This window comes from Saccopteryx leptura, chromosome 12 (assembly GCF_036850995.1).
Source record: "Saccopteryx leptura isolate mSacLep1 chromosome 12, mSacLep1_pri_phased_curated, whole genome shotgun sequence".
Lineage (NCBI taxonomy): Eukaryota > Metazoa > Chordata > Mammalia > Chiroptera > Emballonuridae > Saccopteryx > Saccopteryx leptura.
In genome coordinates this window covers 56601528-56628387 of record NC_089514.1, presented here as the reverse complement: position 1 = coordinate 56628387, position 26860 = coordinate 56601528, and the positions used below count along the sequence as shown (strand labels likewise).

The following is a 26860-nucleotide window of genomic DNA, read 5'->3' as shown; positions in this document are numbered from 1 at the left end:
ATTCTGCCCTGACAGTTACAATGATGAAAATGATGCTTTTACAGTCAGCTCAAGCCACACCACTTATGAAACCCTTGCGTGTTTTCAGTTATTTTAATAGACATGTAAAAGTTCTAGCAATACTCTCCAAGGTCCTGCATGGTCTGCTCTTTCTCAATCCTCATCTCCTCTCGCTTTCACCCTTATTCATTTCCCTTTAGCCACAGTTGTCTGTGGCATTCTTCCAACTTTAAACCTTTATATTTGCTATTCCCTCTGCCTAGAATAATGCCCGATATGGACATGACTCTCTTCTTGCATTTTCCTCATGTCTCTGCTCAAATGTTACCATATCAGAGAAGACTTCACTGGCCCCTCTATAAGAAAAAGTAACTCTCTACCTGCAGTTTGCCTATGCCCATGTTATTTTCTGTACATCACTAACACCTGATGCGGTAAGTGTTACTGGTTTGTCTGACTGTGTCCCCCTCTCACCTGATTAGAATGTAAGCACCGTGAGTGTACTGTTTCTTTGTTTTGTTCATTACCACAGTGCCCCAAAATTCCTTCAATGAATGAGTGAATTGTCCATCAATTTGGTCACATTTACTTGTTAAATGTCCCTCTCTGAAAGTCTCTGAATTTACTCCAGGTAGGAAAGACATCGTTCAAAATTTTTCATATGATAGAAATTTTGTGTAATATCCACAGTTATATCCATTTGTGGATGTTATTCAGAGAATTTCACTTAAATAAAATGAAAAGGGAGTAGGGAGGAGAAATAGTGTAGCATAAATTGATATTAGACACTTTGCTTTAAGGTACTGATCATCTGAAGTTAATGTATGGGCAATATTTGATTATGTACATAATTCCTTTTTAATTAACATATCTTCATGGTACCATGTTCCCAAAGGTATGTATAAGTTTGGAACTACGTGAAAATTCATATGACTATAGGTATCTCTCATACAATATTGAACTCTGGTTTAGGAACCCCCTTTGAGCTAATGAGTTTATGTTAAATTAAAATATATGAGACAGAAGGGGAACTATTCAAGGTAATTTAACTCAAGAAAGTGATACTTGCTTTTAAAGAATTATATAAGTGGGAGAAATGATATCTTTGATATAAACATTTAGCTGGTCACCATTATCAATATTCCTTTGTCTTTATCAAATGACATTTTCTGAGAAGTGTCTGGGTAGCCCGTCTGGAACACCACACCTCATCTATGTGCAGCCTGGGTGTCGAGATGACCATGGGCTCGGGTAGGCATGATTTAGGTCATGGAATTCCCTGGCACAGGCTTTTGAGAGGAATAACAGTCTGCACCCACGCTGGTAGAACAAGATGCCATCACATGTGGCACTGAAGAGAAAGCTTTTGACTTAAGAAAGAAAACGTTGTTTAATTTGCATATGCTAAGATTCTCATTATCAGGAGTCTCTGCCATAAACTTTGAAGCTTAGCTGAGGCAGAAAATCCAGAGAGGCCAGAGAAACCACACAATAGCTTTTGTGAGTTTTATCTGCGACTTCAGTTATCAAATTCCTTAAAGTATCTAGTAGAGAGGACCCGGGTTTTCTCATCTAGAAATGTGGTTATTAGAGTTAATGATCTATAGTCTCACTTCCAGCTGTAGTCACTGTTATTAAGGAAGGTGGGCTATATTTGCTCGGCGAAAACTAGCAAAATACTAGTGTTAAATAGAAAATGATTTAAAGGTCGTAAAAGAACAGTTGTGAGACAAGTAAAATGGAAATGTTAAACAGAAGAAAGGGGCATACTAAATATCAATTCACTAATACATGTAGGGGTACCTATTGTGGCTTTTCTCTCATCCTCAGAGGGGAGAGGAATGAAACGGAATGGAATGAGAGTCCCCAAAAGGCTGTAGACATTGACATCTTCCAGATTTGGATGCTTTAGGTATATTCAGCCTGGAAGCTGAACTTGTTGAATACTCCAGGCCCCTCTCACATGGCCAGTGAGGATTTATGTTTATAACACACCTATGCCTGTCACAGAAGACCATCATTCGGTCTGTGTTGCCAAATAACTTGCTAATTTGCCTGGCCAGGGAGCACAGAGTGTCATGCTGTGACTCCCTAAACTGTAAAGTGCAGGCATATTATGCTGTTTTCCTGAACTTGTACTCCAGAGGAAAAAAATGGGCATTGTGTGCTATTTTTTTCTTCTATTTTTTTTCTTTTATAAGTTCATATTCGAATTTGAAAAATGATTCGCCCTCTCCTAGTTGGGATGTCTTCAAAAGTTTGGCCATTGATAAGTCTGCCCTCAGATGCTTGCTTTCTGCTGCTGTAGCTCTGTGGGAAAGTGCACTGTGACTCTAAAAGACTGTTCACTTGATCTTTTTATACTATTGATTTCTTTTTATACTGTGAAAATGCTTTGTAATAAAGAATAACTTTATTAATTGGGCAGTTCATGCATTACCACCTAGACAAGTTTTCTGAAGAGGAAATCAGTCTCCATATGCCGATGGCTCCTTGGAGACCCAAATCTGGGCATTATTACAGCAGAATCCTCTTGGCTGCTCTTAATGGTAATGACATGCATGTATCTGAATGATCACCATGAGCAAGAGAAACACACATCCTCGTGGGAGCAAGTCTGTGTGCATATGAGCTCTGAAGAACACTGGGCATACTCCGTTCCTCACCTCTCTCTCCCTAGTCTATGATGATACAAACCTGTATTAGAGACAACATTCTGACCTGCATCAGTCCTACAGGGTTTTATGCTATGTAATTTTACATGCACATCCAGCTTGTACTTTCAATTAATGCAGATCTACTTACATTCGCAGCATCCCTTCTTGATTGCCTGTCTCTGGGAACCAGCTCTGGGAAGCCCCTTTGCTTCTAAAGCTGAACAAAATAAAAAAAAATCACCTCTTTTCTTTCTCATCCAAATACAAAGACCATTTGCTTATGTGTGTGTTTGTGAGAGCAGCATCACAAGCATTCATTTAGGACTTTTGGGTCTCTGAGTCACACTAGTTTTGGAAGGAGCATCCGTGGTGTCAAGAAATGTTTGCTGAGTGGACAGGTGCTGCTGTGCCATAAATGCCTTCTCTGGGGGGTTCTGGAGGCACTGGGGAGAAAACTGCCCAGGGCGGGGGCCATGGGCATCACAAAGCAAAGAATGGCAGTGCAAAATGCCTCCCCTTCTCTGAATCTCATACCTGCATCCTCTGAGGGTCATCTAAGACCCCCTGCACTGACACCAGTGGATAAAGTAGACAGGATGGTTTGGACTGAGGTTCTCAAAATGTGTTCCTTGGGTCACTTCCATTGAACCAACAGGGGATCTGTTACAAACCAGATTTCTCTTACCCTAGACCACAGGAATTGGAATGGCTATGGGTGGGGCCTGAGAATCTACTTCAAAGAGGTATTTTTGTTGCTGTGTTTTGTATGCAAAAATTAAGAGTTGTTGTTCCATGGGTTTACTTAATGGAAGAGAGTTAATGTTTCCTTTATATTTATTATTCTGACTCCCACTGTGAATTGTTAATAAGACACAACTAAAATTTTTCTTTTCTTACACCTAGCAGTATGGAAACATTTCTCAAATAGTGAGTTTTCCAAGGTGTCCTGAACCATGTTCTTTCTTTTTGGAGCTACAGTTCAGTATTAAAAAGGTAATGCTGATAGTATACATATTTCTGGTATCAGCCACCTGAGGGGTTGTCAGCAAGCTCACTTAGGTGCCAAGGTGATGTGGAATTTCTGCTGCTCTCTTGCCAGAGATTAACTGGGAGTTAGTGGTGCTGCACCTTCCTGTCTAGATGACTGCTTGGCATTGCCTAGAATTAAAGGGTCAAGTTGTTGTCATCCCTGGTAAGAGTGCAGTACTGATCAATTTAGGATGTGGCAGGTGTTTTATAAGAAAAATGGCCACAAATTCTTTGAGAGGTGGCATCTCTTTAAATCTGGGTAGGCACTGTCATGCTCTCCACGACCCCATGTGGTGAGGCATTCTGCCCAAGTGTCCAGTGTAAGACTAAACCACTGTGGACCCTCCAGCTTGGTTCAGTTTCAGCTGATAGGCCGGGTAGAGCACACGAACTGTTTAGCTACATCTTGCTTGAATTTCTGACCCACAGAATCATGAGAGATAATAAAAGGGTTGTTATTATAAGCCACTACATTTGGGGGATGTTTGCTCTGAGGGAATAAATAGTTATTGTATGTGGGAGGGCAGCAGGACTGTTTTTACCCTTGGAGGGAGTTAAACAACCAGCACCAATATCAGTAACAATAACCTTATACATGCCTTCATCTAACCTATAATATGCATTCATAGTACTTGCTGGAAGAACATGAATTATGTACAACCTAGGTAAAACATATATTTTACCTAATGAAGTCAGAGCAGTGTAGGGAGTTTTCCCCCTTGATTTGTAAAACAACATACTTCCCAGTATTTAGGAGGGGAAATGGATATAAATTGAACTGAATATATAATGGAGGAAACAGGCACTAAGATATTAAACCAGTTGCTTATCTCTTTGAGTAGTACAAACATTCATGTATGTCCTCGTGCCTCCTGACTGACTATCCAGAGTATGAACCGTACATGTGGAAGGCAACATTAAAAAAAGGCAAATGTATGTTCTTCTTGTTTCCATAAGTTGGTGATCAAACAAACATGATTTTAAGTTAATAAAACTGTAACTGTAACTAATTTCATTAAAAAAAAAAAACAAAACAACTTATCCCTGGGGGTCAGCAAGCATGAAAAAAAAACTCACTATTCAAAGGGTTAAATTTTCCCCATAGTTGGTCAGTAACACGTTTGTGCACAGAACTAGATATCACAGACCAGTGGCTTTCATACTTTTTCAATTACAATTTACAGTGATAAATGTTTACCTGGACTTGGTATGCCTACATAAACTCTGGAGCAAATGCCATGAAATTCTACTCACTCTAATTACATCTAATCCACACTGAGATATTTTATTCTATTTTCTTTTATAATCTGCTGGTCCAATACACTGAATAAATTTCATGACTCATTAATGGGTTACATTATTCGGTATGAAAATACTGCCCTTGACCCTAAGCTTCGGAGGACCAGGGATTCTGTCCTGTTTGCACTGTCGCACCCAGGTACGCAGACACTTCTGGCATATAGAAGGTACCCAAGCATTGAATGAATTTTATGACAATAGTTCCAATTTATTAAAATGGGAGAGTATCAATCACAAGTATGGAAAGCCAGAGTCGTCTCTTAAATGACTGTGTCTTTGAGTGTAACTTCTATTCTCCATTTTATCACCTGTACAATGGAACTTGTGGTATCTGTACTGCTCACAAAAATTAGGGGATACTTCAAAATGAATATATAGCTATAAAATATCCCCTAATTTTTGTGAGCAGTAGTACTTATGGGATAAATGAGCCCACACATAAAACTATTTTGAATTAAAGATATAAAATCACTAATAATAAGAGATAAATGTATTTGTAACTCATGCACTTTGAAATGTCTACAGACACTTCAAATAATACTTCCTTTTGTTACTTTAATATCACTTCACTAATCTGGATTAATTTGAGGAAAGTTACTGAAAGAATAAGGTCTAAATTTAGATTTTTTAAAAAATAAAACATTTAATTACAATTTCTATGGGTCAAACAGTCATAAAATGTTGGCTGGGTAGATGCCTACCTTGAAGTAGTGATTGGGCTACTAACTGGTTAGCATACTGAGTAAAAGCCTAGGCAGGTCCACTGTAGTCAAAGTACATTATTTTTGTATAAATGAGTATTTCTGAAATTGTGAGGAGGGACTTGGTTGGGTAAAGTGCCTTTACTATCCCCTCAAGAATTTATTAATTCCTAGTGTATGTATTACAAAATGCCACTGTTTATAAATTACTGAGGTTTGGATATATGAAATTTTTGGACAATATCTGTAAAGGACTTATGGACTTGGCTGAATCTTTCCCATAGGAGCAGAGAGCTCCAAGCTATCAACCAGATTATTTTTACCAGGGGTAAATCTTGCTTCACAGCCTCGAGTACCCTTCCTTTGGTTCTCCCTGTAAAGCTGACCAGGTACCTAGCCTCCTGGGAACGTTCCGGGCTTGCCTGCTGGGTAAATTAGCACAACATGGCAGTTCGGTGCACTGGCTTTGAAATCAGAGAATCTGACTTTAAATGCTGGTCCTGCCACTTTGCTTATATGTGACTCTGAGTAGGTTTCTTTATCTCAGCGAGTTGTAAGTGTGAAGTATTTAACACAATGCCAGCATATAGAAAATACTCAATAAATCATAGTTCCCATTAGGTGGTGGTGTTACTGCTATTGCCAGTTGCTTCCAGTGCTTCCTTGTCTGGACTAGCTACTGTTGCAGTTGGACTGCTAGAAAGGAAATTTGTTTGCTCAAGAAATAAGAAGATTTCTCTAAGATCCAAGAAAATTTACTTCACAAATTGTACCACATTCTGGGACACAACTATGTGAAACCTGGAACTTTAGCTGAAAATACAGTAATGTCCCCGCCCTTTTTGCAGCACTCAACCAGAGTGGTGCACACAGGGCATTACTGAACACGTGCTCTCTGCCATCCGCCTTCTCTTTGTTTGCTGGGGGAAGGGCTGCCTCGTTCCATTTTACTTATTCTTTGTTGGAGAAACTGGGGCACTAATGTGATTGCTCGCTCTGTGATGCTGAGCTATTTTGAAGTATCCTTCCTAACTGACTTGAGGCAAAATTGTTAAGTAATCATTTGTCTCTGTCACTCCAGTCCCCCTTCCTCCTCTCCTGCACCACCCCCTACTCCCCTCACCCTTCTGTCAGTAAATTCTCCTCCTTCATGTCACAGATGAGCTGAAAATGGCTTAAAAGGTTGTCTCCTTTCGGTACCTTTGTGCTTTAGAGGATGCTAAAGAATTAAACAAACGCTTCTCTAGAGATAGTGCTTCAGATATTTGCTGAAAAGTCTGAGAAAGAATTTGGGACTGGGGGATTATCCTGGTAAACCTTCAGTTCAAACTGCCTTCTCAGTCAGTTCTCAGCTGGAAAACCATTGTGTCATTGAAATAAAGGAAATTCTATTCCAGCCTTTTCCAGGGTGTGTTCTATGGGATGTTAGTTTGTTTAACTATCGTCAGATACTTTTTAAAAAACTCTGTAAATAACAAAGTTAAAAAGATATCCTTGCTGTAGAGATTCTCAAAACCTTTAACTTTCTTTAAAAGAGGTGCTTTGAACTTTCAAAGGGATATTTAGGATGCAGCATTTTCCATATTTGATTATCATCCTTTTTAAATCTTTTATGAAACAACTCCAGCATTTATGTGACTCAGAACATACTTTACAGAGCACCAATCTAGTCCAGCTCGCTAGGATAATGCGTAAACTGGCAGGGTACAATAAAGTGATGTGCTCAAGGTTACCAATTGAACTGAAAGCAGAGCCAGGACTAGAAACTAGGCTCTCTGACTCCAAAACAAGGTCAAAAATCCTACTTGCAGTTACAGATTTAACATCTATCTTTCCTGTAGGATAGGACATACTGTCAAAACAGGAACTATGACTTTTCTGTTCACCACTGTATCCCTGGCATGTAGCACAGTACCTGGCCATAGTGATTTAACCAGTACTTATTAAAACTGAATTGAAATTATTCATGGGGATGGACATGTGTTGTCTGTCCCTATCTATGCCCATTGCTCACCCCCCTCAAGCCTGCTCCCTACTACACAATGCTATGTCTGAAGGGGTCAGTGTCAAGTTCCATACTTACACTGAGAATATGTGGTCCCAGTCCCACTGACACTGAACCTGTTGAGGTGCAGTCTGTGTGTGACCACATTCTTCTGGGGTTGGAACAGGACGATGTGTACTTTGGGTGCAAACAAACAGCCCAGGACCACGAAGCCGCTTAGGCTGACGGATATACACATGGTAGTCGTCTGCACCTATAAGAATAAGTTGCTTAGTTAAGCATCTGGCTGTATCAATCACATAGCCAACTACCGAGAGCACTGAAAAAAGACCAAATTTTTAAAAACCCCAATTATCCACAGTTCTGTTCTTGTTAGAGACAAACCAAACCAATGCATAATTATATTGGATCTTCCAAGTTTGAAATGTTCATGGAAACACTGCTTAGGATTTGCAAGCAAACACTGTTTGTGTTGGGTGCTTTTGAATGCTGGCCAAGACTTCACATTGATTTTTGTGTTTTGTTTGTTTTTTATTTATATTTGTGTACAGATATTTCTGCAGAACCACTAAATTCAGAATCTTACATAGTAAAAATGCCAGTATTCAATGATCAGATTGCTAATGGTTTCAAGGTTGGCTTGTTTAAGGTTCACTGCATTAGGAACAAATTTGAGTCTTTTACATTTTTCCATTTCTCTCCTGCTGGGAGCTCCACCTACTCGCTATTGGTTTTCCTAGTCAATATGGGGGGCACTTCCAACTTTCTTCTGATGTACCTGTTCTTTCAATTACATCACTGGCATCTCTCTGGAACAGGTATTCACTCTTCAAGTTTTTGGGTCTCTAAGTTTCTATCCACTCATCCTTGACAGGTGATTTTCACTTCCTCCCTTCCGGCTCTCCCCTGGAAGCAGACTCGGAACTCGGCTTTACCATCTCTTCATTGGTCCCCACCCTTTCTGAGTTCATTGTTTGTCCTGGCTTCAGCTCCCACAGGTTTTTTTGAAAATCCAAAATTAGATTCCATATAATTCATCACTTTCATTACTGAAAAATGGAAATTAATTATTGTATAAGTTTCTACTCAGAGTAGCTATTATAGATCCTAGAGCAATTTTAGATTTCCCCTCATTTCCCCCCGCAGACAATGCTGTTACTAGATAGCATAATTCCTTAGAGTTTCAAGTGTCTTTCTTCTTTAATCAAGGAAAGCTGAAGACTGAACAATTAACTAGAGAAGCCACATAACTTTTTTTGTGTGCCTTTGTGTATGTGTGTGTGTGTGTGTGTTTCAGAAACAGAGACAGAGAGAGGGACAGACAGGAAGGGAGAGAGATGAGAAGCATCAATTCTTTGTTGTGGCACCTTAGTTGTTCATTGATTGATTTCTCATATGTGCCTTGACTGGGGGGCTATAGCAGAGTGAGTGACCCCTTGCTTGAGCCAGTGACCTTGGGTCCAAGCTGGTGAGGCTTGTTCAAACCAGATGAGCCCGCGCTCAAGCCGGTACCCTCAGGGTCTTGAACCTGGGTCCTCTGTGTCCCAGTCCGATGCTCTATCTACTGCACCACCAGCCTGGTCAGGCAGAAGCCACATAACTTTTGAAGGCTTTCTTTTGTTATTGATAAAGGAAAAATTCAGGTTCCACTTGTAGTATAATTCTTCAGACTCCAGTTTTACTTTAACTGCTGAAAACACAATCCATCCTTAATATTTTAAAGCGTTTGTCTCCCTTAATCAGTTCAGTGACTTCTAAGTTGGCTCTAAATTGTAAGTTCTTTTCTCTTTTGTCTACTTTTCAGAAAAGTGTCTACAGTCTAATTCCATGATGTAAAAGCCTTGATAAATCATACCTGTGTTATTTACAGTGAGTCTAAATCCTGGCATAATTTGATTTTTATATATGCATATAATATGTTAGAACTGTAATCTTCTGGCCTCGATTTTGACTGTGGAGCCAGTGTGAGAGATGACAAATATTATAGTGAGGGGGAAACAAGTTTAAATGGGAAAATTTTCCAAGGAACCCTTTCCTAAAAGCATTTCTGTAACTTTGAAACTCCTCACACACTTTAAGACATTACAAGGAGAGAAGAGGTTATATGAGAAGCTCGGAAGAAGCAGTGCTACGTATCCTGTACCCTCCAATCCTGTGGGAGGTGGTGCCTATCTCCTCACTTGAATTATAGAGAGTGCTTCACTGGCCATTCATAGAATGTTTGGGGGGATTTTTGCAGGAAGAGAATGCCTTGGCTTAGGACCTGATTCCTGTCATAGAAATCTAAAAAGTGAGAGAAGACTACATAATTACTTTTGTAGTTAATTACTACTGTATTGAGATAGCTCTTTAAGAATTAATCAAAGGAGCCCAACCAGGCCATGGCCCAGTGGATAGAGTATTGGACTGGGACACAGCAGACCCAGGTTTGAAACTCAGAGGTCCCCGGCTTGAGTGTGGGCTCATCCGGCTTGAGTGCAGGCTCGCCAGCTTGAGTGTGGGCTCACCAGCTTGAGTATGGGGTCACCAGTTTGAGCGTGGGAACATAGCCATTACCCCATGGTCGCTGGCTTAAGCCCAAAGGTCACAGGCTTGAAGCCCAAAGTTGCTGGCTTGAGTAAGGGGTCACTTGCTCTGCTGTAGCGCCCTCCCCTCTGTCAAGGCACATATGAGAAAGCAATCAATGAACAACTAAGAAGCTGCAACCAAGGATTGATGCTGCTCATCTCTCTCCCTCCTGTCTGTCTGTTCCTATCTGTCCCCTCTCTGACTCTGTCAAAAAAAAAATCAAAGGAAAAGATATGTGAGGATAAGATGGGCCACACTGTCTAGAGCCACCATGGATAGTCTCGGGCTCATGTGGAAGAGTCTGAAGTTCTTCACAGAGAGAATTGGGAGGGACATAGATATAGTTAGATGTCCTAGGTCTGAGTGTGGAGTACAAGATCACTTGAAGATCTGCGGGGGAAAAGGGCTGGTGGGAAACTTTTGAGGATCACATGAAAACGTCCTTCCTGGTATTCTAAGGTTGTGTCTTTAACCACTGTGGACTTCGAGATCATAGAGCCATCCAGCCACATAAGAATTGTCCTACTTCTTTCTTATTCCTGTTTTGCCAGGGCCAAGAGGAAAAGAGTAACTGGTGGACTGGGGAGTGAGAGCAGGGGAGAGGAGAAGCCACCTACTGCAGCAGGCTCTCAGCCCAAGGCAGACCACACTTTAGGAGTACGTGAAATTTAATGGTAAATTAAAACATAGTTTGGATAATTACATAGGACTAGGCATTTCAGTTTTCTACTGAAAATGATAGTAGGACCATATGTTACCTAAGAACAGAAAAATTCATAGGCCTACCATGGATGGGAACATTTTTAGTCATCACTCTAACCCTAGCACCAGAATAGTGCCTTACATGTGGTGAATCTCAGGTTTGAAAGTGTCTACTGGGATCTTCATCCAGGGTTGGGGGTGATTACTCTCACCAAGTACCAGAGGAACAAGGGGAGGCAGAACTAAAACTGCATTTTGGTCATAGTTTGTGCAGCATATAATTCAATATACCTATTTTAAATTTGACACCTTTAAAATTTCTTTTTACAAACCTCAAGTATTAGCCTTATATCAGGTCTACCAGAAAGTTCTGTCCGTTTCTATCACAACAAGTTTCGACACGTAAGCACCTGTTTATTTGGCGCATGTGTGCCTCTCTATTTTTATCACTTAATGTATACATACTGATGTAGCAAATTAACTAAAACAAAGTTGATTCACGTTAGTCTTATGTGTGAAGCAATAGTGTAACCATGGCTACTGATAAAGTTAATTTACGCCACTGTAATTTTTACAAATTTCAACAAGAAAGAAATGCTACAGAAGCATGTAGAAATTTATTGGAAGTGTTTGGTGAAGGTACAGTTTCTGATAGGACATGCAGAAGATGGTTTGAAAAATTCAAAACAGGTGATTTCGACCTTTCTGATAAGCCACGTTCTGGGCAACCATCTTTGATCGTTGACGATGTTGTTAAGACCATGTTGGAGCAAGATCCTTTTCTGACAACATTGGAGATCGCAGAAAGGCTTAATTCAGCTCAGCAAACCATATAGGACCATATTTGGAAGATAGAATTGGTGTGGAAATATTCAAGATGGGTGCCACATGAATTAAGTCAGAAGAATTTGGATGATCGAGTCGTCATATGCACATCTCTGCTTGCTCGGAACAAAATCGAGCCCGTCTTGAACTGGATGATAACTGGGGATGAAAAGTGAATTACCTACAAAAACATCGTAAGGAAAAGGGCATATTGTGAACCCGGAAAACCTAGCCCTCCACCTGTAAACCAAATTTGACTCTGAATAAGAGAATGTTGTGTATATGGTGGGACATTCGAGGGCCAATACATTATGAGCTTTTAAAACCGAATGAAAAGCTCAATTCGAAGAAGTATTGTCAGCAACTGGATAATTTAAAGACAGCAGTCCAAGAAAAGAGGCTGGTGATGTTCAATAGGAAGAACATCATACTGCATCATGATAATGCCAGGCCACATGCTGCTTTGGGGACTCATCAAAAAATTGCAGAACTAGCCTGACCAGGCAGTGGTGCAGTGGATAGAGTGTCAGACTGGGATACAGAGGACATAGGTTCGAGACCCTGAGGTCGCCAGCTTGAGCACGGGCTCATCTGGTTTGAGCAAAAGCCCACCAGCTTGACCCAAGGTCGCTGGCTCCAACAAGGGGTTACTCGGTCTGCTGAAGGCCCACGGTCAAGGCACATATGAGAAAGCAACCAATGAACAACTAAGGTGTTGCAATGCCCAACAAAAAACTAATGATTGATGCTTCTCATCTCTCTCCATTCCTGTCTGTCTGTCCCTGTCTATCTCTCTCTCTGACTCACTCTCTGTCTCTGTAAAAAAAATAAATAAATAAATAAATAAAATTTAAAAAAAATTGCAGAAATAAGCTGGGAAATTCTGTCACATCCATCATATTCCCCGGACTTAGCACCCTCGGACTATCACTTGTTTTAGTCCTCACAAAATTTTTTGAAGGGCAAAAAATTCAAAAATGAAAAAGATATCAAACAAGCATTGGTTCAATTTTTCACATTAAAAGATAAAACATTTTTCAAAAATGGGATATACAGATGACGTCAGAGTAATGGCATGGTAGGAAGCGATACCGATAAATCTCCCCCAAAACTCAACAAGATCTTCAACCAGAAACAGAAAAACCTATCCTTGGAGCATCCAGATGTTTCGCAATACACCCAAAGGTATGATTGGGTGAAAAATTGGCTAAATATATAACCAAACCCCGAAGGAAATAGGGAGTAAGAAATGCTCCGCCTTCCTCACTAACCTAAACAGGGCGGCTTTCACTGGAAACTGAGAATATAGAAACTAAGGCGGGCAAAGGGGGTGAATAGATCCAGGCCATGGCACAAACAGCCGAACCAGGCTGTGGCACGGAGATCCAAGCTGAGGAAAAACTGTTCCTGTGACAACCCGGGCAATACAGCTAACACTCGCGTCAAACCCAGACAAAGAAAGACAAGCGGGGCAGCCATTTTACCCGATCTCCTGGTCGGCGTGCGCAGATAGTGGGCGAGAGATTCCTTCCAAAGCCCCGGGAGTGTGCACCCGTGTTGTACCACAGAGGGGCAGAGTCAGGGGCCTTTGTGTGGGCCTAAAGCAGACTCTCAGGCCACCCCAGCATCTTGAAAAAGCCACACATGGGGATGGAGTGAGAGCCAATTCCAACGCTGGAACTTTTCAGTGCGGGCGGGGGGTTTTCACTCAGAGGGCGAGACTACATCCTGGTCTGTGTGCGCAGATAGTGAGTGAGAGATTCCTCCGAGTGCCTCAGCAGTGCCTGCTCATGTTATCCCACAGAGGGGCAGAGTCAGGGGCCTTTGTGTGGGCCTAAAGCAGAATCTCAGGCTACCCCAGCGCCTTGAAAAAGCTGCGCACGAGGACGGAGCAAGAGCCAATTCCAATGCTGCAACTTTTCAGTGCGGGCGGGGGGTTTCACTCAGAGGGCGAGACTTCCAGTCTGACATCCTGGTCTGTGTGCAGATAGTGAACTAGAGTTTCCTCCAAAGGCCCCGGGAGTGGGTGCCCGCCCGTGTTACCGGACAGAGTGGCAGAGCCAGAGGTCTTTGAGTGGGCGGAAGCCCCGGCTGATTATGCTAGCAGCTCTGATTGACTGAGCCTTACCCAGAGCCCTGTGCCGAGTGGGAATACAGTGGGAAGTGGCCAGCTCTTTGAGCCTCTTACTATCCAGGCAGAGGCAGCAGCAACCCCATAGCTGGATTATCAGGCTACTAATTGTGGAAGAAAAGACTAGGAGAGAGGCTCCAGGAACACGGACTCTCTCACTGTCAGAGCCTATAAATGCTAATGAGCCTCAACTGCCAACGTGACTAAAGCACAATACAAGACATCGCCATAGAGACTTATCAACTGCAAACCTCTACCTGAGCGTGCCACAGGGGTAGAACCCGGGGTACAGAGTCATCGACCAGGAAGAGGGAGAGAAAAGAAAAAGCAAGAAGATAACCTCTCAAAATCAAGAATAATCTGCAGACTTTATAACCTATCCCATTTTATTATATTTATTCATTTGTTTCTCTTATTTTCATCCTTGATTATTTTTTTTTCCTCCTCCAATTTGGTCGTTTAACTCTCTACCAGTCTTACTCTCTCCTCTCCTTAAACTACACTACCCATAAGTGTTACATCTCCCATTATCTTTTCTTTCCTCTTCCTTTCTCTCTATGAGGGTTGCACTCCAAAACCCTTAACTCTCTCTCTCTCTCTCTCCTCTTTTTTCTTTTTTCTTCTTTTAGTGGTTCCCTCTTTTTATTCTCTCTCTCTCTTTCTTTTCTCCCGCTATATTAGTTTCTTCCTTTCTCCTTTACGTCTCTCTCATTCAAACCTCAATAACGAACAAATTATCTTATCTGGGACTCAAACTTATGTTTGTGGCATTTTGGGGGGTTTTTACTTCACCTTTTTAACTCACTAGCAGTGCTCCCATCCCTGGCTCTCATTTTATCAAGCTCTTGTTCCACTAAATACAATAGTAATTTTTTAATTTGTCCCCCCATTTTCCAGTTTCCCTCTTATTCCTCTCATCATAACTCTTAGTCAACCAACACCTAAACGCAAATCATTTTATTCTTGATCCAAATTTTTTTATTATTTGCTTTTTGTGGGTCCATACCCCCCCTTTTTTATTTTTATTTAATTTTTTAATTTTTTTTTTTTTTTGCCCCTTTATTACTTTTCCCCAATTCAGGCCCTCCATTACAGGCATTGTTTGTTCTATTAAATACACACAATTCACCACAAGATTTTCTCAAGAAAGAGGGGAGAGGAAAGGAGAGGAAAAAAGGCGGGGGGGGATAATTTCCTTTTTAAAAAAATTTTTATTAAATTTTTTTATTATTTTATTTTTCTTTATTTCATTATTAATTTAAAAAAACAACTTTTTTAATTTTTTATTTTTTTAACTTTTTATTCTTTATTAAATCTCATTAATACTATCAACAAAACCACCCTCAGATGCCATTAAGGAAGAGAAAATCGAATATCATGGATACAAAAGAAAGAGAGGTAACACAGCTAGATGAGAAAAAATCTATGGAGAAAAAATTTAATATATTGGAAACCTTGAAGCTAAATGACAGAGAATTCAAGATAGAAATCCTAAAAATACTCAGAGATATACAAGAAAACACTGAAAGGCAATTTAGGGACCTCAGAAAACAACTCAATGAACACAAAGAATATATGTCCAAGGAAATTGAAACTATAAAAACAAATCAAACAGAGATGAAAAACTCATTTTTCACGAGCTGAAAAATGAGGTAACAAGCTTAGCTAATAGAACAAGCCAGATAGAAAAGAGGATTAGTGAAATAGAAGACAAGCAACTTGAGGCACAACAGAGAGAAGAAGAGACTCAAAAATTAAAAAAAATGAGATAGCCCTACAAGAATTATCTGACTCCATTAGAAAGAATAACATAAGAATAATAGGTATATCAGAAGGAGAAGAGAGAGAAAATGGAATGGAGAACATATTCAAACAAATAATAGATGAGAACTTCCCAAGCCTGTGGAAAGAACTAAAGCCTCAAATTCATGAAGCAAACAGAACTCCGAGTTTTCTTTACCCCAACAAACCTACTCCAAGGCACATCATAATGAAATTGGCACAAACCAATGGCAAAGAAAAAATTCTCAAGGCAGCCAGGGAAAAGAAGAATACAACATATAAAGGAAGGCCCATTAGATTATCATCCGATTTCTCAACAGAAACTCTACAAGCTAGAAGAGAGTGGACCCCAATATTTAAAGTCCTGAAAAAGAGGAACTTTCAGCCATGAATACTATACCCATCAAAGCTATCCTTCAAATATGAAGGAGAAATAAAAACATTCACAGATACAGAAAAGATGAGGGAATTTATCATCAGAAAACCCCCACTCCAGGAATTACTAAAGGGGGTTCTCCAATCAGATACAAAGAACAAAAAAAAAATCCACAAGTAAAAGCTCCAAGAAGAACACAATAAAACCAAATTTAAACTATAACAACAACAAAAAGAAAGAGGGGAGAGGATGGAGATTAACAGTAGCAAAGGACGATGGAGTGCAAATGTACTCACAAAATAGTTCGCTACAATGAACAGGGTAGGAATCCTTTTCATTACTTAAAGGTAACCACCATTGAAAAAACCACCACAGAAGCACATGAGATAAAAAAGATAGCAACAGAGGAAAGATGAATGGAATACAACCAAATAAAAACAAAATATAGAAAAACGAAAGAGAAGGATCAAACAAGACACAAAACTAACAGAAAGGAATGTATAAAATGGCAATAGGGAACTCACAAGTGTCAATAATTACACTAAATGTAAATGGATTAAACTCACCAATAAAAAGACACAGAGTAGCAGAATGGATTAAAAAAGAAAATCCAACTGTATGCTGCCTACAGGAAACTCATCTAAGTAACAAGGATAAAAATAAATTCAAAGTGAAAGGCTGGAAAACAATACTCCAAGCAAATAACATCCAAAAAAAAAAAGCAGGTGTAGCAATACTTATATCTGATAATGCTGACTACAAGACAACAAAAGTACTCAGAGACAAAAATGGCCATTTCATAATGGCTAAGGGGACACTGAATCAAGAAGACATAACAATTCTTAATATATATGCACCAAACCAAGGAGCACCAAAATATATAAGACAGCTACTTATTGACCTTAAAACAAAAACTGACAAAAATACAATCATACTTGGAGACCTCAATATACCGCTGACGACTCTAGATCAGTCATCCAAACAGAGAATCAACAAAGATATAGTGGCCTTAAACAAAACACTAGAGCACCTGGATATGATAGACATCTACAGGACATTTCATCCCAATGTGACTGAGTATACATTTTTTTCCAGTGTACATGGGTCATTCTCAAGAATTGACCATATGTTGGGCCACAAAAACAACATCAGCAAATTCAGAAAAATTGAAGTTGTACCAAGCATATTTTCTGATCATAAAGCCTTGAAACTACAATTCAACTGCAAAAACGGGAAAAAAAATCCCACAAAAATGTGGAAACTAAACAACATACTTTTAAAAAATGAATGGGTCAAAGAAGAAATAAGTGCAGAGATCAAAAGATATATACAGACTAATGAAAATGACAATACGACATATCAGAATCTATGGGATACAGCAAAAGCAGTGATAAGAGGGAAGTTCATATCACTTCAGGCATATATGAACAAACAAGAGAGAGCCCAAGTGAACCACTTAACTTCCCACCTTAAGGAACTAGAAAAAGAAGAACAAAGACAACCCAAAACCAGCCGAAGAAAGGAGATAATAAAAATCAGAGCAGAAATAAATGAAATAGAGAACAGTAAAACTATAGAAAAAATTAATAGAACAAAGAGCTGGTTCTTTGAAAAGATCAACAAAATTGACAAACCCTTGGCAAGACTTACCAAGGAGAAAAGAGAAAGAACTCATATAAACAAAATCCAAAATGAAAGAGGAGAAATCACCACAGACACCATAGATATACAAAGAATTATTGTAGAATACTATGAAAAACTATATGCTACTAAATTCAATAATCTAGAAGAAATGGATAAATTCTTAGAACATTACAACCTTCCTAGACTGAGTCAAGAAGAAGCAGAAAGCCTAAACAGACCTATTAGTAGAGAAGAAATAGAAAAAACCATTAAAAACTTCCCCAAAAATAAAAGTCCAGGCCCAGACGGCTATACCAGCGAATTTTATCAAACATTCAAAGAAGACTTGGTTCCTATTCTCCTCAAAGTCTTCCAAAAAATTGAAGAAGAAGCAATACTTCCAAACACATTTTATGAGGCCAACATAACCCTCATACCAAAACCAGGCAAGGATGGCATAAAAAAAGAAAACTACAGACCAATATCTCTAATGAATACAGATGCTAAAATACTAAACAGAATACTAGCAAATCGAATACAACAACATATTAAAAAAATAATACATCATGATCAAGTGGGATTCATCCCAGAATCTCAAGGAGGGTTCAACATACGTAAAACGGTTAACGTAATACACCATATCAACAAAACAAAGAAGAAAAACCACATGATCTTATCAATAGATGTAGAAAAGGCTTTCGATAAAATACAACACAATTTTATGTTTAAGACTCTCAACAAAATGGGTATAGAAGAAAAATGTCTCAACATGATAAAGGCCATATATGATAAGCCATCAGCTAACATCATATTAAATGGCACTAAACTGAAGGCTTTTTCCCTTAAATCAGGAACAAGACAGGGTTGTCCACTCTCTCCACTCTTATTTAATGTGGTACTAGAGGTTCTAGCCAGAGCAATCAGGAAGACAAAGAAATAAAAGGCATCCATATCGGAAAAGAAGAAGTAAAGGTATCACTTTTTGCAGATGATGTGATCCTATATATCGAAAACCCCAAAGAATCCACAAAAAGACTACTAGAAACAATAAGCCAATACAGTAAGGTCGCAGGATACAAAATTAACATACAGAAGTCAATAGCCTTTCTATATGCCAACAATGAAACAACTGAGAATGAAGTCAAAAGAATAATCCCCTTCACAATTGCAACAAAAAAAATAAAATACTTAGGAATAAACATAACAAAGAATGTAAAGGATTTATATAATGAAAACTATAAACCATTGTTAAGAGAAATCGAGAAAGATATAATGAGATGGAAGAACATTCCTTGTTCTTGGTTAGGAAGAATAAATATAATCAAGATGGCCATATTACCCAAAGCAATATACAAATTTAATGCAATTCCCATCAAAATTCCAATGACATTTTTTAAAGAAATAGAGCAAAAAATCATGAGATTTATATAGAACTATAAAAACCCCCGAATAGCCAAAGCAATCCTAAGGAAAAGGAATGAAGCTGGGGGCATTACAATACCTGACTTCAAACTATATTATAGGGCCATGACAATCAAAACAGCATGGTATTGGCAGAAAAATAGACACTCAGACCAATGGAACAGAAGAGAAAGTCCAGAAGTAAAACCACATATATATAGTCAAATAATTTTTGATAAAGGGGCCAAGGACATACAATGGAGAAAAGAAAGCCTCTTCAATAAATGGTGCTGTGAAAACTGGAAAGCCACATGCAAAAGAATGAAACTGGACTACATTTTGTCCCCCTGTACTATAATTAACTCAAAATGGATCAAAGATCTAAACATAAGACCTGAAACAATAAAGTACATAGAAGAAGACATAGGTACTAAACTCATGGACCTGAGTTTTAAAGAGCATTTTATGAATTTGACTCTAATGGCAAGAGAAGTGAAGGCAAAAATTAATGAATGGGACTACATCAGACTAAGATGTTTTTGCTCAGCAAGAGAAACTGATAACAAAATAAACAGAATATATGTATCCTGATTTATTGATGTCACCCCATTAAAAAAATAAAATTATTATAAAAAAAATAAAATAAATAAACAGACAGCCAACTAAATGGGAAATTATATTTTTAAACAACAGCTCAGATAAGGGCCTAATATCCAAAATATACAAAGAACTCATAAAACTCAACAACAAACAAATAAACAATCCAATAAAAAAATGGGAAGAGGACATGAACAGACACTTCTCCCAGGAGGAAGTACAAATGGCCAACAGATATATGAAAAGATGCTCATCTTCTTTAGTTATTAGAGAAATGCAAATCAAAACTGCAATGAGATACCACCTCACACCTGTTAGATTAGCTATTATCAACAAGACAGGTAATAGCAAATGTTGGAGAGGCTGTGGAGAAAAAGGAACCCGCATACACTGTTGGTGGGAATGTAAAGTAGTACAAACATTACGGAAGGAAGTATGGTGGTTCCTCAAAAAACTGAAAATAGAACTACCTTATGACCCAGCAATCCCTCTACTGGGTATATACCCCAAAACTCAGAAACATTGATACGTAAAGACACACATGCAGCCCCATGTTCATTGCAGCATTGTTCACAGTGGCTAGGACATGGAGACAACTAAAAAGCCCGTCAATATATGACTGGATAAAGAAGATGTGGCACATACACACTATGGAATACTACTCAGCCATAAGAAATGATGACATCGGATCATTTACAGCAAAATGGTGGGATCTTGATAACATTATACGAAGTGAAATAAGTAAATCAGAAAAAAACAGGAACTGCATTATTCCATACGTAGGTGGGACATAAAAGTGAAACTAAGAGACATTGATAAGAGTGTGGTGGTTACGGTGGGAGGGGGGAGAGGGAAAGGGAAAGGGGGAGGGGGAGGGGCACAAAGCAAACTAGATAGAAGGTGACAGTGGACAATCTGACTTTGAGTGATGGGTATGCAACAAATTGAAAGACAAGATAATCTGGACTTGTTATCTTTGAATATATGTATCCTGATTTATTGATGTCACCCCATTAAAAAAAAATAATAAAATAAAATAAAATAAAAGTACATATGTTTCAGATAGACATAAAAAAATGGGATATACAAATTGCCTTCATGCTGGCAAGAAATCATTAATAATAATGGCAATTATTTAATAAAGTTTATTGACGGTAAGAAAAATTTGTATTTTGTTTTATTCCCAAAATGGATAGAACTTTCTGGTAGACCGTATAGTTTCAGTTGTGTAGTTTCTCAATAAGTTGCACTATTAAAAGTTATATTTATCTATAATTCTTCATTCTGTCCCTTTGTATACTCCGTGCTACTCTGTTTTCTTCCTCCTCAAACTCTTAGCAACATTTGAGATGGTTCACCTCTTCCTTCTTTTTGGCTTCCCGACACACCCTTCTCTCGCTGCCTGTTCCCTGTCCCCGTTGTCTTTGTTGACTTTTCTCTCCTACCTGAACTGTAAGGGCTAGAATGTCCCAGACCTCAGTTTTGGACTCTCTTCCCTCCATCATCTGATCCATTTCCATGGCTTAAGTACCTCCTATATTGATGATGTTCAAATATTTACCAGATCCAACCTAGCTTCTGGGCATCCAGGCTTAAATATTCGACTGCTGTGTTGGCATATTGTTTTGGATATGTAATAGGCAAATCAGAATTAATCTGCAAGAAAACCATGATCCCTGCCCTAAGGTGTCTCCATTTCAGTAAATGACATCAAATGCCACCCAACTGTGCAAGTCAAAAACCCTGGAGTCATCCTTGGCAGCCATTTCCCTTCCACCCACATATCTAATCCAACAGCAGGTTCTGTTGGCAGTTTCAGAGCATATTTTCTATATTCTTTTTTGCTTTTACCTGTCTTTCAAGCAGAGGACCTTGCTGCCTTTGTTCTGGACTTTTTCTTTTTCTTCCAATGATATCTATATAGCAAAGAGCATTAGGAGATATAGCGCCTACCCGAGGAGCAAACAGCCAGCATCCCATCCATTATAAAATATTCAGGTTCCTAATGTCCCAGTTCCTTTCTTGTGATGCCGCCACTCGCTGTGCAGTACTTACCTGCGGGTCTGCAGAGCCTGTGGGAGGTGGAGCTCAGGAACCCAGAGCCAGTGCTGTCCCTCTGGCTATCACTGTTGCTTTGTGATAAAGATCTTTTTGTCAGCATCAACAAAACAGTGGCAGGCTAAGTGTTACCTTGGAAGTAGAGTAGACTCTCAGACTCTACCGTTTTTGATAGTTTTGGCAATGAGACAGGAATGGCTTTTCAAAGAGGAAGTATTAGGGCCTTAGGGGCTGATGAATAATATTTGAGAGAAGTCCCTGGGAATCAATAGCAAACATAATCTAATTGAATGGCCAACCAAGCAATAAATAGTGATCCACTTTATTGCCTGTTAATGAGGAGGATTTGGGGAGTTGGGTTGCCGGCCGAGTCACAGGAGGTAAGTTTAGATAGAGCTTCGGTACTGGTTCTGTGTTTTGGCTCACTCTGCTCTGGGGAGTGGAGTAGAGTGGAGTGGGGTGAATTTCCTCCCTGATACAATTTAGGTCTGCCCAATTCTAACAACTAGTACTAATTTTTTTCCTTGGTGGGCAGAAAGTTGTGCATCCTTTCACATTAAAGCCGCAGAGACTCACCAGCACCAATAGAGGGACCTTCAGAGAAGGCAGAAAGCAAGTGAATTATTTGAACTTTGGCTGGTTGCCTTTGGGAGATATTGAGGCAGGGTGCATAATGCTTATTAAGGAAGAATGGCAACAGCTGAGCTCTCTCAGGGCTCATTCACTGCTGAGATCTCTCATGCCAAATATAGATCCATTGCAGGATGACAAGGTCTCCGTTTTGCTTTTTTTTTTTTTTTTTTTTTTTTTAGCAGAACCTGGCTGCAGAAAAGGAGCTTAAGCACTCCCTGTCAGATTTCTCTGAGACAAAAAAAGCCCCTGAGAAACCACAGATAAAGCACTGATTAGCATTTGGGATCTTACTGACCTGGATTAGTTTTAAAATGGCAACAAAGGTAATGCACTAAAAAATGAGATACTGATACAGGAAATCTAGATAAATTCTTGCCATCACCTACTGCACTGGAAAACTGCCCTAACCCCCGTGTTCAAACCAGGTGAGACCCTAAGAAGAGTTATTATGATGAGACAGCAAATGCCCTAGATTAAGATAGACCACTTCTAAAAAGTTGCTGTTGTGCAAGGTCAAGTTAGCGGAAGTGCACAAAGCATGTGCCCTGCAGAAAGCGTCTGGCTCTGGCGCCTGAGTCAAGGGGTCCTTAAAATGGAAATGAATAGTGACAGTAACGATGACCTTGCCATCATTTTAGTTTCCGGTGCTCAGAAAAATTGGACTTCGTTTGATGGAGTCATGAGCAGTTGCTAATTAAAACTGAAAGTACAGGGCTGCTCTCTCCCTCCATACTGCCCAACTCCTCCTTCCTCTCCAACCTGCTTTTAGCTGCTTTGCACAGAAAGATGCTTAAGGAAAGGACCAAAGTCTCTCTATTTCCAAGGGTGGCTGAAGTTCATATGCACCAGACTCAGTATGCTGGGAAAGTTTGAGGAGGGAAGAACTCAAATTTTTATGCTCCATTGGTGACAAGCAAGTCACTGTACTACCCAGATTTGTTGCGGAAGGCAGGCCTGGCACTAGAATGAGGCATTTACTTGAGCTGCAGATTTAAAGGGGCACCAAAATCTCAGTGAGACAATATTTTATTGTAATATGAAAAAAATAAAACTTCCTGCTAAAAACCCACGAAGAACACAGTACAACAGTTTCAGTAAGGACAGTATCAGTCACCACGCTGTGCTGATATCTACTTTTAAGACAGAAAGAATTAGTATTATGATCCTGTCTTGATCGTTGCTTGTGCAGGTGTCACCTGGCCTGCTGTGCATAGCCTAGGAGAAATTGGGACTTGGAGAGCCGACATAGATGCTGACACTTGGGTTACAGGACTGGCTGTGAGTAACAAAGCCCTTTGTCTGTGAAATGGGAGTCTCCACTCTTCCACTAGCATCTCTGAAACTGTGTTCAGCTAACTTGTCAGATTGCAAGATGGGTAAAATCCCTTCACAGTTCTTGGCAAGCTCTCTCTCCACTGTTAACATCGACCATTGGCTCCACCTAGAACTCCTACCACAGCCACCTAATGAGTCTTCCTACACCTGTCTTTACTATCTGTCACAAGAGTCAATGTCTTTAGAAGCTTGATTTATTTTTAAATGTGAGTTTGTAAAATGTGAGCTCATTAAACTCCTCTGCTTAAAATCTTTCAATGGTTTCTTTTTTCATATAGAATAAAATCTGCACTTTCCATTATATCCTATAAAGTCAACATGATCTACTCCCCTGCCCATCTCTCTATAAAATCAATCTTCCATTTTCTCATTATGCTGCCATATCCACCTTTCTTTTCTAAGATATTTTTGCCTAGAAGTGCTTGTACTTGCTATTTCTTCTGTCTAGCACTTAGAATCCCCATGCCTGGCTCTTTCCCATCCTTCAGTGGAGTATTATGAAATATACATGAATAGGAGAGGCAAACATTTTTTTTTTAAATTTTGAGATTCAATATATATATATTTAAAATTCTCAAAATAATCAACATGAGAAAATCAGAAATTTTCTGTAGGCATTTGAAGCTTGTCAAAATTCTGAAGTCACTTCTGAAGTCTCTACCTACTGTAGATAAAGTGCTTCAGCTCTCCCAGCCCCCACAACAACACGTTGATACACTAAGGATGGCCCTTTGTCTAGCAGCATTTCTATTACCTAGAAGCTTGCTAGAGATCCAGACTCTTGGGCCCCTCCCTTATAGCCTAATTTTTATTTACACCATTTAAACTATGTATTGGATTCCCGGTAACTCAGTTTGATTCTTATACTCTGTGGATTTTTTTTTTTTTTTTTTGTAATACAGAAAGAGATGGCTTGGATATTTCTCAAGATCCTTTGAATTTTCAGATTTTTTTCTTTCTTTTCCAAGTGAGAGGAGAAGAGATAGAGAGACAGGTTCCTGCATGCACCCTGACTGGGATCCACCTGGCAATCCCTTCCTGGGACTAATACTCTGCCCATCTGGGGCCATGTTTGCAACCAAGCTATTTTTAGCACCTGAGCTGGAGACTCCACACAGCCATCTTTGGCACTTGGTGCTGATGTGCTCGAACTATTCAAGCCATGGCTGTGAGAGTGACAGAGAGAGAGAGAGACAGAGAGAGAGAGAGAGAGAGGAGGGGGAGGGGTAGAGAAGCAGATGGTCACTTCTCCTGTGTGCCCTGATTGAAAATTAAACCTGGGACTTCCACACACCAGGCTGATGCTCTACCACTGACCCAACCAGCCAAGGCTGAATTTTCAGGTTTTTATCCAAGTTCTTTTTTGCTTTGACTTAGATACCTGTAATAGTTTCTGGTTGTTCAAGGCTGTGCTTTTTCAAATCCAGCCTCCATTTTAAGTGGTGTAATATGAAAGGCATGCATTTGGATCTGAAAGACATGTTCTACTGTTTTTAAAATAAATTTTATTTATTGATTGATTTGAGAAAGACACAGACAGAGATTTGTTGTTCCAATTATTTATGATTTCATTGGTTGATTCTTTTATGTGCCCTGACTAGGGATCAAACTGCAAACCTGGTGTATTGGGGTGGTGCTCTAACCAACTGAGCTACATAGCCAGGGCCACCACCTGGGAAATTAATTATCCTCTTAGTCTGTTTCCTCTTAGTTTCAGTGGATAATAAAATTTTCTTTCTAGAGTGCTAATGAGGATCAGTATCATGCATACAAAGCATGTAACAGAGTAAGGTCTCAAAGTTGATCAGGAAAAGTTACTTTCTTTCCCTCTTACCTTTTACATCATGCCATTTTTTGCCCGAGCAAACAACCAACCAAAAGAAAACAAGAAAAATCTAAAAACTGCAAGAATCAAAGCCCTTAAATACTATATAAATCAATTCTTCTGCCTGGTACAATCTGACCAAGTTGCCAATTCCCATTAGTTTCTCACTAGATCCCTTTAACCCATTTTCCACTTAAGTATGACCAATATTAATATGTTCTGCTTGGTTCATATCTGTCTCACCTCAAGAGTATATCTTATATGCCCTATATTCTTCAACTACTGTAATTACACTTGCTCACCAAGGTACAGGGTGAAATCTTACCTCTTCAAAGAGTATTCCTGGAAAGACCAAACTCTTACTGACCCAACTTTTCTTTGAAACCCATAGTCATTTAAGAGATTGTATCACCAATTTAATTATAAACTCTTGTATGTTCATGTTGAATTCGTTCTTGCTATTTCTTTTCCAGCTTGGATATTAGATTTTTGAAGATGGAAATCATGCTTTATATTTATTTATAACTCACAATAGGTGGCAAAGTATTGAGTCATAAACCCTATTGATGCCCAAGTTCCTTTTGGCTGCTTTTAAATTACTGGATACTTTTCTAATGCTGCTGATTCTATCTGAGCCACATGGTTTCCCTCTGGGAAATTTTAAATCACAGTCTTATTCTGGAATTTTTAGAACAAGGGTTCCAAGTTCCAGTGCTTCTAGGGTCCATGGAGATTCATAAGGAAAGAGAGCCAGGTGTAAAAATTCAGGGGTTGATGAGAGTGAGGGCCCCAGGAGAGAGAGTGCCCTGTCTACACGCATAGGCGCTACATTGGTCTGGCTAATTGTTGCATGTAGGAATTTGAGTCCACAGGTTTTACTTTGATAAGAGAAGTCAAGATTCTAGACATTTACATAACATTTCTCAATTTTCTAACTTTGAAAAATATTTTAAAGAATTTCAAAATAAAGCAGGCCAAACTAAAGATAACTGTGCAAAAAGAAGAACATATAATTCCTCAGAGCGGTGGTTTTTGATCCTGGTTACAAATTTGAGTCATTTGGAGAGCTTTGAAATATTATGATGACTAGGCCACAGATCAGGCCAACTAAACTAGAATTACTTGGACTGTGCCCCAGGTAACAATATGCTTTTTTCAAAGCTACCCAGTTGATTCAATGAGCAGTTCAATTTGAAAACCACTGTGGTAAAGGATGTGGTCTACCTTCTCATTTCTTTTATAAATTTAGGATTGGCATTATTTGTAGGGAGTAACTAAGGCCTCAGATGATCTCACTGTAATTGGATGCTTTA

The 26860-nt window shown here is 39.3% G+C and overlaps 1 protein-coding gene across 3 annotated transcripts in view; it reads right to left on the bottom strand.

Moving 5' to 3' along the window:
* The window catches only part of GRM3 (glutamate metabotropic receptor 3), a 276470-nt gene that overhangs the window by 6244 nt on the left and 243366 nt on the right, over positions 1-26860 (bottom strand). For 2 of the 3 annotated variants that reach the window (XM_066354202.1, XM_066354201.1), the window contains 2 exons: positions 7770-7944; positions 2806-2874 (listed from right to left, as the gene is read on the bottom strand). In XM_066354202.1, the coding sequence (XP_066210299.1) occupies positions 2806-2874; positions 7770-7944 (244 nt within the window). The remainder of the gene's footprint in view (positions 1-2805; positions 2875-7769; positions 7945-26860) is intronic. The other variant, XM_066354203.1, reaches the window with a different exon arrangement.